The sequence below is a fragment of the Meles meles genome, chromosome 10 (assembly GCF_922984935.1).
Source record: "Meles meles chromosome 10, mMelMel3.1 paternal haplotype, whole genome shotgun sequence".
NCBI classification, from domain to species: Eukaryota; Metazoa; Chordata; class Mammalia; order Carnivora; family Mustelidae; genus Meles; species Meles meles.
In genome coordinates, this window is record NC_060075.1 from 1,557,629 (window position 1) to 1,572,108 (window position 14,480).

General features: G+C 63.7%; 1 protein-coding gene across 3 annotated transcripts in view; it reads right to left on the minus strand.

Moving 5' to 3' along the window:
• Positions 1–343: 343 nt before the first annotated feature.
• Positions 344–14,480, minus strand: part of DNAJB6 (DnaJ heat shock protein family (Hsp40) member B6) — a 59,087-nt gene continuing 44,950 nt past the window's right edge. For 2 of the 3 annotated variants that reach the window (XR_006820591.1, XR_006820590.1), the window contains exons 9-10: positions 4,183–7,873; positions 344–1,656 (exon numbers count right to left, since the gene is read on the minus strand). Coding sequence is in view for 1 of the 3 variants with exons in the window: in XM_046021582.1 (XP_045877538.1) it covers positions 1,574–1,656; positions 7,658–7,873 (299 nt within the window). In the remaining 2 variants the exon portion in view is untranslated. The remainder of the gene's footprint in view (positions 1,657–4,182; positions 7,874–14,480) is intronic. The other variant, XM_046021582.1, reaches the window with a different exon arrangement.

Here is a 14,480-nt window from a genome sequence, read left to right on the forward strand (position 1 = left end):
AGGTCCTTTCTGGGCCTCTTTATCCCAGAATTGTGTGGTTCACAGCGTAGCCCTCGTCACGCTGTGCCTGTGGCCCGGATGGGCAGAACAGCACTGTCCCCCAAGTCCTCTGCTGTCCCCCTCCCTGCCAGCCAGCCTCGTTCTCACCCGAGGTCAGCCCAGCGGGAGCGCAGTCCTCGCGCCAGCTCTCAGCCTACAGTCGTCCCGAACCCACCACCCACCCCAACCAGCACTGGATGGCTCCTGACTGCAGACCCGGGAGACCAGAACGGTCTTCACTGTTAACGGCTGGTAACGGGGCGACGTGCAGGCATCAGAAGGACGTCACGGGAGCAGCAGCACGGTGCGTTTACGTTTTATTTCTGTAGGTAGCTCTGAAAACACAGGACACCTCCACGGGCACGTTTCCCGCATAAGCAGTGAACACCAGTCCACACCACCTCCCACCAAAGCCAAACCAAGCCAACCTGCCTGTAACAGTCGTCTTAAATTCAAAGGCTGCACCCACGGGCGGCCCTCGCACCCATCACGCGGCCACAGACGCGAGTCCCCGGCTCCCCTTGCTCCCACGCAAGCACGACGTGAGTACGCCCTCGTGCTGAGGAGCGGGCGACCGCAGGGCGCGTGCAGGGAAGGTGAGGGCTGCGCAGGGTCTGGTCGGGAGCAGAGGGTTGAGCAGCAGCTGATCACGCAAAGACTCAGGAAACCGCACAGAATCTCGCCAGGAAAAATGTGTGCAAAGGAATCAACGTTTACAGGCGGACACACTTCGTTCCGCCTCCCTGTCTGTACCTGCACGTGAGTGAGTGTGTGTGTGTGTGTGTGTGTGTGTGTGTGTGTGTCTCAACACCTCGTCCGTTCTTCCCCAGCATCACCCAAACTGAGAGCCAGAGAGGACATTTACCCAACAAAATTCTGTAGGATCCTGTGCATCTGCTAAGAATTAAGGGTCCAAGAAAAAAAAAGATGGGCTTTAGCAAAAATTGAACCGTCTCTGAAGTTAAGTTCAGGCTAGAGACTAAAACTACGGTAAACCTAAGGAATGACTTTATATCTAAAGAGAGTCACCCCAGGGCTCCCACGGGCCAGGCCAGGCCAGCTGCTGAGCTGCCGGAAGGTCTAGCCGCCCCCACCACCCCCATGTGAAGGACGAGCGCCGCGGGGGCGGTCACCCGATGCACCAGACTGCTCGGCCACCCTGCCCTTCCCTCGCGCTAGCTCCCAGAACTCTGCGGCCAGGAAGGAAGGAGGTCACTCCGCGAACACACGCTCCGTTCCCTGCCTGCACCTGTCAACTCGGGAGCTCTAAGGAGCCCGGCAGCTGGCGGCTGAGAGGCTGGAAAGAAGGAGCTGGGCCCCGAGCCACTCCAGGAAGACAGGGTGGGATTTGGTGCCGAGAGAAGCAAGGCCGTTGGGTAGGCTCCACGCCCGTGCCACCGCCAGCCCCGGCCGTCACCGCCGGCTCCTCCGTGTCCCCGTGCTGCGGAGGTGAGGTCTTGGGACGGAGCCGCACGGGGCCGCACGGGGCCGGCTGGGGCGCCTGCTCAGGCAGCGAGCGTGGCCGCGAGTCCGTCTAGTGGTGGCCTTTGGTCGACTTCTTCTTCTTGGATTCCTCTCTCTGCTTCTGCTTCTTCCTCTTGCCACCTTCTTTGGATCCTAAGGAAACACGGCTCGTGAAACACTGTGCAGAACAACGGCTGCCTCCCCACCAGAGGCCGACACGTTGCCAGATACTCCCCCGCGTTCAGGGGAAAAAAACCCACGCAGGAAACTCAAGTCTCCTTCTTCTGTGCAGGCCACACCTGGACCTCAGCAGAAGCCCCGGCCGCCTCATTCCGCCCCACAGCGAGGCCTCTGACACGATTCCGAGAGCGTCCCAGCCACGCAGGGGGCGGGCGTGCGGCCCACACTCCCTCCACTACCCTCCGACAACCCCGCCCCACACCTGCGTGAGACCCTGCGCCCCAACCTAGAAGGGCGGACACCACCCCGGGGGCTCCCTGTAGCCCCGGCCAGGCGGGAGTCCCATCCACACGGGCAGCCTGGCTGTGGGCTGGGATCCTTTCCCTGGCTCTGGGCCATCCATTCTCTTGCTTCCTCTGAGGACTAGAACATTCCATCTCCCTCGGGCAGTGGGCTCCATGTGTGCGGAGGGCGAAGGAGCGACAGGCCAGCGCCCGCCTCCTCACCGCCCGGAGAGCCCCGGCACCGGCTCTGCAGACGGGACTGCTCGAGCCGATGGGTCCGGATGCCGTGGCAGCGGAACGGCGCAGACAAGCGAGCCCGCCGGCCGGTGCTGGCTTCGGACAACAACACAGGATCTCAATGGGCCGCACGGTCACCGTGGGCCTGGGCCTCAACGCCCTCAGGCCCCGAAACCTGCCAGAAGACCACCTAAAGGCACTCTCGGGATTTTCAAGGACACGGCCACACCGTGGGGCCCCCTCTCCCGTCTGGGACTTAGACGCAGCCTGTCGGCAGACACCACAGGAACACAACACTCGTCCTTCTGCAGAACCACAGCCCCTGGCACGCGGGTCCTCTGTCCGCCGGACGGGACACACAAGGAGCCCTCAACACCTGCCTCCTGAGGCCGGGGGATGCCCGCGAGGGCGGTCTGCTCGCCCCGTGACAGCACTGAGGGAAATCACACGTGCCTCAGAGTCACTCCGTCCTCACGCGAGGGACGCGGGAGGTCCTACGCTCTCCTGTCCTTCGCCACCTCCCCCCGCAGCCCGGGCACCCGCACATCGCACCTGGGGCTGTTAACACCTGCCGGTCGCTACGTCACCCAGGGCCGAGCGTGCAGGAAAGCTGCCTCGGGGTTTCAGCAGGAGGGAGAAGACGAAGGGCTAAGCCACGCGGCAGGGCACGCGAGAGGCGAGTCCGGGGCGCAGACCGAACAGCCACGATCGGGGCGAGGGAGCGAGGACCACCTGTGAGGCGCCACCGGGAAGGAGAGCCAGAGCGGGGACAGGAGTGCACGAAGGAGGTCCAACAGGGTGACACGAGGGTGGCCCGTCCAGTCCCGGGTGGGTCTCCTGTGGAGAAACCTCTGAACGGAATCGTTCCCCTGGGGGCCTCGCAGGCCGGCCGTGAGTGGTGCAGGCAACAGCCAGTGGCCCCGAAGGAACACACAGGGAGTGGGGTTTGGAGGCCTCACGAGTGACTGGAGGCTCGACCAACTGGGGGCGGGGACCCTGGCTTCGGACTCACTGTGGGCGTCCCTTCGCAGAGGGGAGGACAGCCTCCTCTCCCCCAGCAGACTCGACCACATGTACGATAACCCAAGAAGAAAAAAAAACGCCCGCTACGCTGTCCCCACAGGCCGGAAGCTCGGGATGCCCGTCAGAGGGAGGTGAGGGAGTCCGTCCCCGTGTGCGCTCCCCGTGCCGCCTGGGCGTGCCCTACCGAGCTGTCGCTTCCACAGCCCAGGCCTAAGGAGGCGGCCCCAGAGGAACATGGTTGGGCTGTGGGGCCAGCAGCTGGGGCCCCCAACCCCTACGCCGGTCATGAAGTCCTAACACCTGACCCAGAAGGGACCCTGAAGCCCCGGAGCACACGCCAGGCAGGGCTGGGCTCGGGGCTGCCCTGCTCCAAGCCCGGCCCCAGACGGCACGGGCTACCACAGCACAGGCCCACGTGGGACAGCGACACCTCGCTCCAAGCCCCTGTCGGCCACGCACAAGGCATTTTCAATTTTAGGACAATTATCAGAAGAATAACATGGAACCAACTGAAGAATTTCAGCACAGATGACAAGAGTCTGGGCCTGGGGCCCCACAGACCTGTCCCACCCGGGAGGTGCCCATCCCGTGCGTCTGGGACCCATGAGGGACACTGGCCCACCCGAGGCTACAGACGGGCCTAAGGCCTCGCGGAACAAGACCCTGCTCAGGCACCATCTGCGACCACCCCGCCCAGGTCATTCCTTCAAAGACGGTGGCCAGGAGAGCCTCAAGGGGCCCGGGGCTCCCCAGTCACTGGACGCAAGTTCGCAGAGCTGACCGAGAACACGCGGTCCAGTGCCTCTGTCTGCAGCAGGTGCAAGGGCGCTGGGAGCCGAGGGCCTGGGGCTCAGAGAGTGCCCGAGGCAGAGGCTCCACAGGGACTGGCTCCGGTCCCACTCCCCGGTCCCCACCCCCCACCGACCCCACTCCAAGCCACACCTGTGGCACAAACCTCAAGCGGCATGCAAGCCAACCCCAGACCGTCTGCTCTGAACCCTGCAGGGCAGCCACAAAGCAGCTTTCACCAGCCCCGTCCCCAGGACGAAGCGGCAGCGTGATCACGGGGACAGAGACGCCCTTCGGATGTTAAGGATCTGAAACCGCAGAACAACAGGACTGCGGCGCCGAGCCTGGACTCCAGGGCCCTGGGACTTAGAGGTCGACGCCAAGGTCGGACAGGTGAGGCAGGCACCGCCCTGCTCCGCGGGAAAGCAGAATCACTGGGACTGTTCCTTCGAGCACCTGTGTCTGGGGACAAGGCGTACGAGAGAAGGGGGCCCTCCCGCCACCCGGCGCAGCCGGTCCGTCCCCAGAATGGCCCGCCGGCGCCCAGGGTCCCACACGGGGAGCCGCGTCGGAGACGCCGCGTGTTTGACACACCAGCGTCGCTGCACACGCCGGCCTCGGACCTCAAAGCCCAGCCGACGCGCCTCCGGGAAGGGAGGCCGGGCAGCTGAGTCCCGGGCCCGAGCTCTGCAAGGCCCAGGCCCCCCGCAGCCCGGCTCACGCGCTTCCTTCGAACCCCCACGCCGGAAAACAAAACAAAGTTCAGGAGTCAATTCTAGGCTTTTGTTCGTGAATTTTCTTCACGTTGAGTAACTTTAATTTTCCTTCTCAACAATTCCGTGTCCCTGGCGCATGCAGTCTACGCGGGGTCCACACATGAAAAGCATGACTCCTTCCTCAACACGGGACTCGGACCGCGTCCAGGTGACACGCAGCAACCCTGACGAGCCTCTGTCCCCGGAGGGAAGCTGGTGGGCTGGACAGGGGCTGGGGTGCAGAGCCACGGCGCAGGAACGGCCACGACAGCCGGGCGAGACCGCACCACCAGCCACCACCCCGCCGCACCGTGGTCGCCACCCCTGCCGGCCGTGCACAGACATCGTGGCTCCCTGCGCTGCAGCCCTCCGCCTGCCGCCACGTGGGAACCCCTCCCAGAAGCAACAAAGTGTCCCAAGCACAGGCAGGCGAGAGTGTGCCTTCGGCCCAGCAGAATCCCCTCCCAGAGCTGCCTGGTCCCCCCACGCTGCACAGCCACCGGTGGGCTCCCAGGGGCCCCTCTGTCCGGGGGCTGTTCCCGCACGGAGGTGCCCCGGGAACAAGCTCCTGACTGTGTGCTCACCCTGGAGAAGAAAGCACCCAAGCCTTGGGAACGTGGCACAAAGCCGCCACGAGATGCGCTAGGCCACACCAGAGCATACAGGTTGTACCGCCTGGGGCTGGCGTCCAGGTGTCCTGCGCCCGGGGCTCGTGCGGAGCTCCGGGGCATCTGCCCCCAGGAGGGCCCCCCGCCCCCCGTTACCGCTGGCTGGCACCTGCATCTGCGACGTCGGACCCCAAGCTGCAGGTCTGCGCAGGGCAGCCAAGCCCTCTGCCGGCAGCAAGGAGACCCGCGGAGGGGACGGCCGGACCACGCCACACGGCCTGCACCAGCTTTGTGCCTGGCTGCAATTTTGTGCCACAACTTTTTCTCAGTCTGCGGACCCTTCTTTTGGGGCAGCTTAGAAGGTAAATCTAAGCGTCTGGCATGAGCTCACCGTACACTCCGCATGGGGCTCGAGGCCGTAATTTCTCGTGACTTAACCCGACAGTCTTTCCAAGACCCCATTACTCATGGTGATTCAACAGCATCAGAAACCACCCCGCCCCGGGAAGGTGCTCTGGCTGTCCGACCCCACCAGGGAGGGGTTACACTCTGGGAATACAAGGTAAGCCCCCAGGTCTCTCCACAGCCAAGGGGAAGGGACTGGACGCGATGGGAAGCCGTCCCTGGCCTCTCTGGCCTAAGACCTGTGCCAGGGTCAAACCGGTGCTTAGAGGGGGCCTGAGGGTACAAACTGACAAAACCATGAGATTTCAGGGAGAAGAAAAACCCTATGATCCCAGGACCCTCCAGGAGGCTCATTCCTTCTGCACTCGGCAGACGGTCTCGGTTCTAGAGCAAACAAGCAGTTCTGCCGGGAAGCACGGGCCTCGTTCTGAACTGAGGAAGTGCCCCTCAGGCCGGCTCTGCGGGTGACCCCACGTCCTGCCGCGGGAGCCTGGCTGTGTGGCGAGGAAGACCCCCAGGGGGCCCGTCTCTGAACACCTTATTCTTGGGAACGAGGCTAGGCTCATGGTGCCCTTCCAACCAGACAGACAGGACTCCCTAAATCACCGTTCTAACAGTGATTCGTTCAAGCCAACAGAATCGACAAGCCTGCCCCCTGCCCAAAGACTACCAGGTACCAGGAGCTGACCATCGATCCCGGGAAAACGTCCACAGGCCCATTCAAGGCAGAAGGAGCTCTTTCTGAATTCACACAGCCCTTCCGATTCCCTCCATCTGCCATTCAGTTACACAGGAAAAGGCTAATGTCTCCCAACGGGCCACCTGTTTGTGCGAGCACCGCCCCGGGCGGAGCTGGGAGCCACGTGCGCCCAGCCCCGGGTACACTCCACTGCGGTTCGAAGCCCCAGGACACCCGTGGTCAAGCGGGTGGCATCTTCCTTCTGTCCTCCACAAAACCCTGAGGAGGACCAGGAGGGGCTGCGGGGGGCCACCTGTCCGAAAAAGTTCTGGGGCAGCAAGGGGACAGCTGCCACAGTGTGTTCTGCTGAGGCCCACAGTGAGCCTCGCGCGAACTGTCACATCACCCTAACACAGGGGACCGAGGACACGTCTTCCCCTACCACAGAGCACGCGACGGTCACCGTGCTGCTCCCCGTGGTGACAACCAAGATGGGCACAAATGCGTCACGCAGACCAAGAACTCAAACCCCTGACCCGGGACTTCAGAACACAGGTCAAAGCCACAGCACAGCCGTCCTCTCCGAAATAACCCGGGACCTTCTACAGGAAGCTCACTTCAAAGCCCCGCTGGGGCTCTCCGAGAAATGACAAGCCAAGAAGCCGGAGGGAGGCAGAGCCGGGCTCTGGGGACACAGGTCGCGAATGCCCAGCGCATCCAGGGCGGGACGAGACACTCCGGCTCCCCCCGGGGAGGCAGGGGTGACAGGAGGGCCGGCCGGGTGCTCTGTGGTCTCTGCAACCAAGCGCAGGGGGAGAACACGGCGAGGAAGCAAATGCAGGACATCCCAGCCCTGAGGGCATGGGGTGCCCGCAGGTTCCGTGAGCAGCTCGAGCTCAAGCACTAAGCGCAAAGTGACAAAAAAGCACATTTAAGGTAAAAGCAGCACCTGTCATCCTCTGCCCAAGACAACACACTCCACAGCATCGTGGAAGACGGAACCCCGTTTTAATTGGGGGATCTCACAGGAGGGGAGCCGAGAGCAAGCGGCCTCCTCCCACCGCTGTGCCCCAGCCCAGCCCCACCAGGCTCAGGTCAGGACACAACAGCACAGGAACGATTTCGGTCTCTGGTCTCGGGAGGGAAGGGCAGCGTCCCCGCGGGGAAGCTCCACCTCGGTTTCCCTTTGCACACCTGCAGAGAGCACAGAGGGGTCCCAGGGGCTGCCGGTGGCCCGCTGTCTGCCTGGCTCGTCCTCCTCTTCACGCATGTGCTGAGACTCGGGTTTGGGCAGGGAGGCCGGCCTGTGAGACCTCGGCGACGGGCCGCTGGTGCTGGCAGGCTGGGAGGGCAGCGCGCTCTGGCCTCTGCGTCGGCACTCCTCCAGGAGCGCGCTCTCATCGGCCACACCTGCAAGCACAGGACGGGGCAGGCGTCAGCTCACGGCTCCTGTCTGCACCTGTCCTGGGGCCCCCACGCTTCTGCAGAAGGAAGACGCTGAGTCCACCACCTACGCTATCCGGGCCTGACCTTCACCTCTGGGGGGGCTGCGGGGAACGGACAGGCCCAGGGCACACCAGCAGCTTCACATGTTGTAAGGAGAGCGCACGGCCTACTAAAAGCCATCGGGGGCCAGACTGCCCGCGACAAGTTCGCCAAAATCGAGCCAGTGGTTAGCACCCTGCTAGGTAAAGGCTCCCGAAGCAGCCTCCGGTCCCGTCGCCGGGCAGCCTGGGTTCTAGAACCCGTCCTCGAAGGGGAGGAGAGGTCCGCTGGCCAGGAGGTGGGCCCTCACGGCCTGCTTCCCTGCCCGCACAGAGCCGAGGCCGCGACCGCACAGATCGTCACCCCAGAGACACGTCCGAGGTGGGACGGCCCCCACTGCTTGGAAAGATGTGTGTCTACTTGTCGTAGAAACAGAAAGCGGTTTCACACGTTGGACAGACACAAGAAGTCAAGTCAGAAAACAAGCTATAATCACCAGGGAAAATCTTGGGTTTCATTCTCTGAAGGCTCTCGACGGCCACGCGCGCAGCTTAGAGGAAGGCGCCCTTTGAGTCTGCAGATGACGCTGTCACCAGCCCCCATCCCCGGGAACAAGGCGGGGAGGCCGCTCCCTGAGCCGTGCAGTTGCTCTGGGGGGACACCTACCGTCCGCGGAGCAAGCACCACCGGATGGCCAGACAGCCCACGCGTAGACCCAGAGCCCCACGGGAAGGCCACCGTCTTCCTGGTGTGGCCTCCAGGCACAAGGTCTCTGCACGCACGGCCCGTCGAAGCAGCACTGGTCCCACTTCCCGAGACGCAGTCATCGGGCCGTCTGCACGTTGCCCCTGACGGGTGCGGGCAGGCCACTCCTTCACAGCAGGGCCCGGGCTCAGCGCTGGGCAGAGCGCGCGCCCGCCTCCGTTCCTCCGGAGCCCGCGAGAGCCCTTCTCCCGGATCAGCTTCGGAGCCTCCGGCTCCGGCCCCCAAGCCCTGGTGTGACCTTTGCCCTCACACGGGAGCACCGGCCACTGGAGTCATGGCCACGCTGGAGGCGGCGAACCCACACAGGAAGAGAAATTACTAGAGAAACCCGAAGTCTTGGGGCAGCCTGTGTAGCACAGCCGACACGACGGGTTTTCCAGGGTCCGAAAATCCCCCCAGCTCTGGTCACACTGCGCCTAACAAGGGCGCTCCGCGTGTTCTGGCCCTCGCCCCGGCCCCGCAGCGAGGTCTGGCTACAAGCCCCCATCCGGTTCGCTCCCGCATCCACACCCACGCCCACCTGCCGGCCTAGACCACGTGCCCGCTCTGGGGTCGTTTACGCAGGCGGACCTTCGCGGAAGGAGGGACTGCTCGGCGGCACGTGCGGGGCCCGGGCAGACGTCACGGGGAGGACCCCTGACCCACTGAAGGTTTCCCAGACTCAAACCTGAGCTGATGACTGAGTCTGAGGACTAAGAGGACAGGACGCCCGGACCTGCCAGTCACGGCACTCTGGGGTGGGTGCCTCAGCCAAGGACCACCCTGTGTCTGCAACAGGAAGGCATTCAGTGGGGGCCCTAGAACAGAGCCAAGATCGAGGCTAAGGGAGCACTCGGGGGGAGCCCACCGCTTCGGGGGTCTGTGGCCTGCTACGTGGCGTCATGTTGTTTGGGGCGAGAACAACAGAAGTATGGCTCCCAGATACCCGGCAAAGGGCCCTGGGAGTGGGCGACGGGGTCCCTGCTGGACGGGGACGAGACTTCAAAGCCTGCGTTTGCAGTGGGGGTGGAAGAGGGTGGGGAGCCAGAACCTCGGTGGCTGCGGACGCCCCGCTGCCAGCCACACGCAGGGAGGGGCCTGTGGCCAGGGCACCAGAGTGCTGGCCGATGGGGTGGCCCGGACACCATGACCAGCTCTGCACCCTGAACGTTACGAGGCCCCTGCTCAGCCTGCTCAACACCTGGGAAGGAGGCTGGGACCCCGGAAGGAAAACGGGCCGCCCCTCCCAGCCCCACAGTGTCATACCTTGTGACCAACCGTGGGACCCTGAAGAACACGTCAGCACGACTTCAGAATATGGTCCGGACCTCCCCACGTGCCTGGCTTCGTGGGCAGCCGGCGCGGACATGGCAGGGGCACCGGGCCCGGGGTACATGGGGGCAGCCGCGCCCATCCCCGCTTACTTACCGCACCTAGGGGCACTTGGATCCGAGGCTCTCCCTGCCAGCCACTCCAGCGCCTATCAGAGAAGAGGTGCCCTTCTCCCTGTCGCCTCCACAGCACCTGCTGCCACGGCTGCCCAGGACCACCCCCACGGAGCAGGAGGCTGATGAGGGCGCAGGCCACCAGCCTCGCTTCCGCCACACGACGTGGAAAGGCGCCACAGGGCCGCACAAGGCACCGTCCGGGGAAGAAGCACCAGGCCTGGGCCATCCTGCCCGCGCCCAGGTCTTTCTGTGCTGAACACACTGCGCTCCCCAGGCCCGGACAGGCACATGCACCGGCTTCCAGGGCCGCGTCACGTTCTGGGTTTGCTGTGTGGCTAGAATCCCCAAGTCTCTAAGATGTTCAGCTCGACGACAGTCTGAGATGCTCTGAATACGGAGAGACAGGAAACACGTGCACGCCGAAGGTCTCCATGCCCTCCACACAGTCTGGGGAAGGAGCCACAACTCCCGTGTCTCTCGGATCTGGACACGCTCAGAGCGCAGGAGGCAAGGACGTCACTGACTGCAGGAGGGCACAGGAAGCTGGGGTCCCGCGGGGGGACCCAGGCATGAGGCTCCTGTCCCACGTGCCCAAGCCCACCCACCGGCTCCGGCCAGAGGTCGGCGTCTGTCTCCCGTGCTCCCCCGCAAACCCTAGTGCCGCTGCAGCTCCAGCCTCGCGCCCACGAGCCTCCTTCCCTCGAGCTCCACTGCACGGGCCCTGCGCTGGCCATCAGGGCATGATCGGGGTGGGCGGCCAGAGCTGAGAGCCAAGCTGTCGCGTCCACAGCGACCCTGTCACAAACAGTGCTCAGACATGCAGCTTAGCACCTACTGTCCCACATGTCACCATTTTCCTGACCCCACAGGTGACCCTTAGGGGACACAGTGACCTTTATGCTCTCCCAGGCCCATCACTCCACCAAGAGCTCCTGAGGTCTTTCGGTCTGGAGCAAGGACCATCATGTCACTGACCCCACAAAATTCCCACAAAACTGGACAGTGTCTCAAATACCAGAAAAAATGACTTAGAAGAAGGAAATGAAGGAAATGAGAAGCAAAGATGAAATCATGGTCTTACCCCAACATCCTTGCTGGAAACGTTCTGCAAGGGCTCAGTCCCCACGGACTCATTCGAGCACTCACTGGGCCCACTACGTGCGCACTAAGCTCACAGGCTTGACAGGTCTGTGAAACAGGAGGCCACCATCCTCTCCCCAGCGGTGGCACATACGCCTCGAGACTGAGGAAGGGGACACAAGGGCTGGTTTGAAGAACGACGGCGTTACGCCGGACAGACCGTTTGGAGCCCCCGCGCAGTGCCCTCCCTCCCGCCGCAGAGCGCAGCACAGGCAGGGGCTCTGGTCCTTGCAGGGGGCGGGAAGCCCCCCAGGCTGAGTGCCCTGCGCCGCGGCTGACGCAGAGGCATGCCTGAGCCAGAGCACGCCCACCCCCGTCCCCCCTTCAGAGCGTCTCGGTGCCGACCGAAGCCCAGGGACACAGCAGAGCAGGGTCGGGAGTGCTCCACCTGCCAGCCCGGGGCCGCGGGCCACACGCCAGATTCTCTGCCGAGCGCTCGGGGACAGCGGAGGGCAGCACGCGCCTGGGCAAGCCCGCCCGCGGGCACCTCGCAAAGGCACGGGGGCCCCGGTGGCACTGACGACTTTCTGAACTAAAACATCCTCCCTACGTCACCCCAGACCCAACGCCACCCTTGCAGAAAGCCACGTTTCATTTCTTTGCTTCGACGGGCTTCTCCAGACGTTCTCTGTCCTTCGTGATGTACCAGACCCGAACCTCCCGTGGCGCGCACCACGCGACAAGTTCGGTGGACCGGTCTGTACCGGACACGCAGACACCGGGTCCCTGGAAAACAGTAAGCCGCACCGAGCTCCGCGACCCACACGGAGTTTACTGTCTCGCGGTGACCTCCACCGCCTCTTCTCCTGCGCATGAACTAAGCTTCCTGCTGCTCACGAGCGTCCGAGCACCATTTCCTTTGGAAAACTAAAGACGCCGGAACTCGTCCTGCCCCAGCACCAAGTTCCAAGATTTAAACCAGACGCGGTCTGCCAGGCTCCGAGCCAGAGACACTGAAGTCCGTGGGAAGCTACGAAAGGAACGCTCCGGGGCTGGCCCGGCATCGGCCACCGTCACGCGCCTCGCTTCTCTCCCCAAACGGAGCCCAGACCCAGCGCGTGCACTCCCTGGCCTGATGATATGCAAATGAACAGTCCTCCAGAAATAACAGAATCGCTTTTCCCCAAGTAAGTACAATCCAAGAGGCCTCGGTGGTGACTGCTTCTCCGTGGCAGGGCACGGGCGAGGCAGGGGCCGCACTCAGGGAGACCCGAGTGTCAGCACTCAGAGTGAGCGGACACAAACACCCAGAAACGCAGCCCCGGCCCATCGGAAGATTCCGTCCAACCTCAGGGCCTGGCCTGTGCCGGGTGCAGGAGACCAGCGTGGGGCACAGGCTAACGGGACACGGCACCACCTCGAGGTCAGTGCCGCGCACCTCAGGCTCTGCCAGGGCACGACACAGAGGACCAACGGCAAGCGGGGGCAAAGAGGGCCGCGAGAGCAGCACCCGGAGCGGCACGGACCGGGACAGGCCTGGGACGAGGACAGACTGGCCACGGAGAGGCCTGGGACAGGAATAGGGAAACAGACGCACCACAGAGCCTCGGCTGCCTCCTACACTGCGGGGCTCCGAGTGTGGGTCTCAACAGGGACTCAGTCCCAGCCGGCAAACAGTGGACACGCGACCCTGGGACACGCAAGCGGGACCGGGCAGGCAGACCGGTGTGCCTGCTCGCTGAGGGGAGCACGGACTAGTTCTCCGGGAATCAGACACCGTGAAAGCACACCACGGCCGATTACCTGAAGGGAAACCAAGTCCCAGGAGGGCCCAGGCCCTGGCAAGGAGAAGCTGTAGTGCTGGGAGCGAACACGGAACCCAGATCAGGGGGGACGGCCAGTGAGAGCACGGAGCTTCCCGCCTGGGCCGCAGGGCACGTGGGACACAGGAGGGGCCACGGCGGAGCCGGCTGCAGGGAAGCCGCACCCCGAAGCCCGGCGCTGCCGGCTCCCCCCAGTCCTTCGGCAGAAGCCAAGGCCAGAAGGCACCGCACCACACCTCCTCAGCGTGGCCGCCGCACACGACCACCTCCCCCTCAGCCGGGCCTGGCTTACGGCGCCTCTCCCGTGGCCAGTAGGCCGGCGTGCGTCGACAGGCCTCTGTTAAGGCCTCAAAGCTCGTGTGCGGCGTCGGCCATGTGGCGTTCGAGGCAGCACAGCAGGCCGCCTCCTGAGAAACGCGGGGGGCGGCCACGGATGCTTCCTGAAAGCACAAGGGCCTCCCAGGGAGACCCACACACTCAGCTTCTGGGACGAACCGTGCGGAGTGGCTGGGGTTGAGGGTGGGGGTTGGGGGTGGGACAGGGTTGGATCCCACGTACCCCACAGCCCTGGCAGAATGTGTCACAGCAGCGGCGAAGCCAGCAGGGCCAGGCACACCGAGCCCTCCGCTGGGATTATCCTGTCCCCGTAGCCTGTGGCAGCCGGCTGGCTGGAGGACGATCCTGAGCCAGAAACGGAGAGAGAACACAGGATAGCTAACTAGGGCTTCACACTCTCGTCTGCGGCTTGTCTACCTGGATCCATCCAGAATCACTGGCCTCCCTCCCTGGAGTTGGGCCCATCCTGGGATGAGCAGTCACGTCTGAAGCCCTTACCGCAGGACACCGCCAACTCCAGCGTCCAACCCAATGGTAGTAGAAGACAGAGGACCATGTCAGGAAGAAAATAGTCCAGAAAGGAGAACGGCCACCAGCGCCCTGGTCCCCAACCCCCGAGGCCCCTGCAGCGACCCTGGCGGAGGTCTCGAGGCCATACAGCCCTATTCCTGCTGCAGCAGGGCCACGGGAGGACAGGACCAGTGTGGGCATGGGGGGGTCCCCTAAACTGTAAAGGGAGCCCTTGGGCCCTGAGTGTGCTGCCGGGCCTACTTGCTGGCCCCACAGTCCTCGGTAACCGCCGCTCTGAAGCAGGACCTCACGGAGGTGGGACAGATGATATGATTAGCAGTGAGTGAAACAAACCTTGAAAAGGCTCATCATAGAACAAACATTCTATTTCCACAGATCCACATACTCATAAAATCTGATTTTTCCAGTCTCTTCTCAGTTACTCTACCCTCTCTGAAATCCTGACATCTGTTAAATCTTTCAAACATTTTAGATGAAAACGTGTGCCCAGGAACTACTACAGCTGTTTCACTCAGCATGCCACACCAGGGGTGACATGGGGACTGCACCCCTGCCCGAGGAAAGGGCACA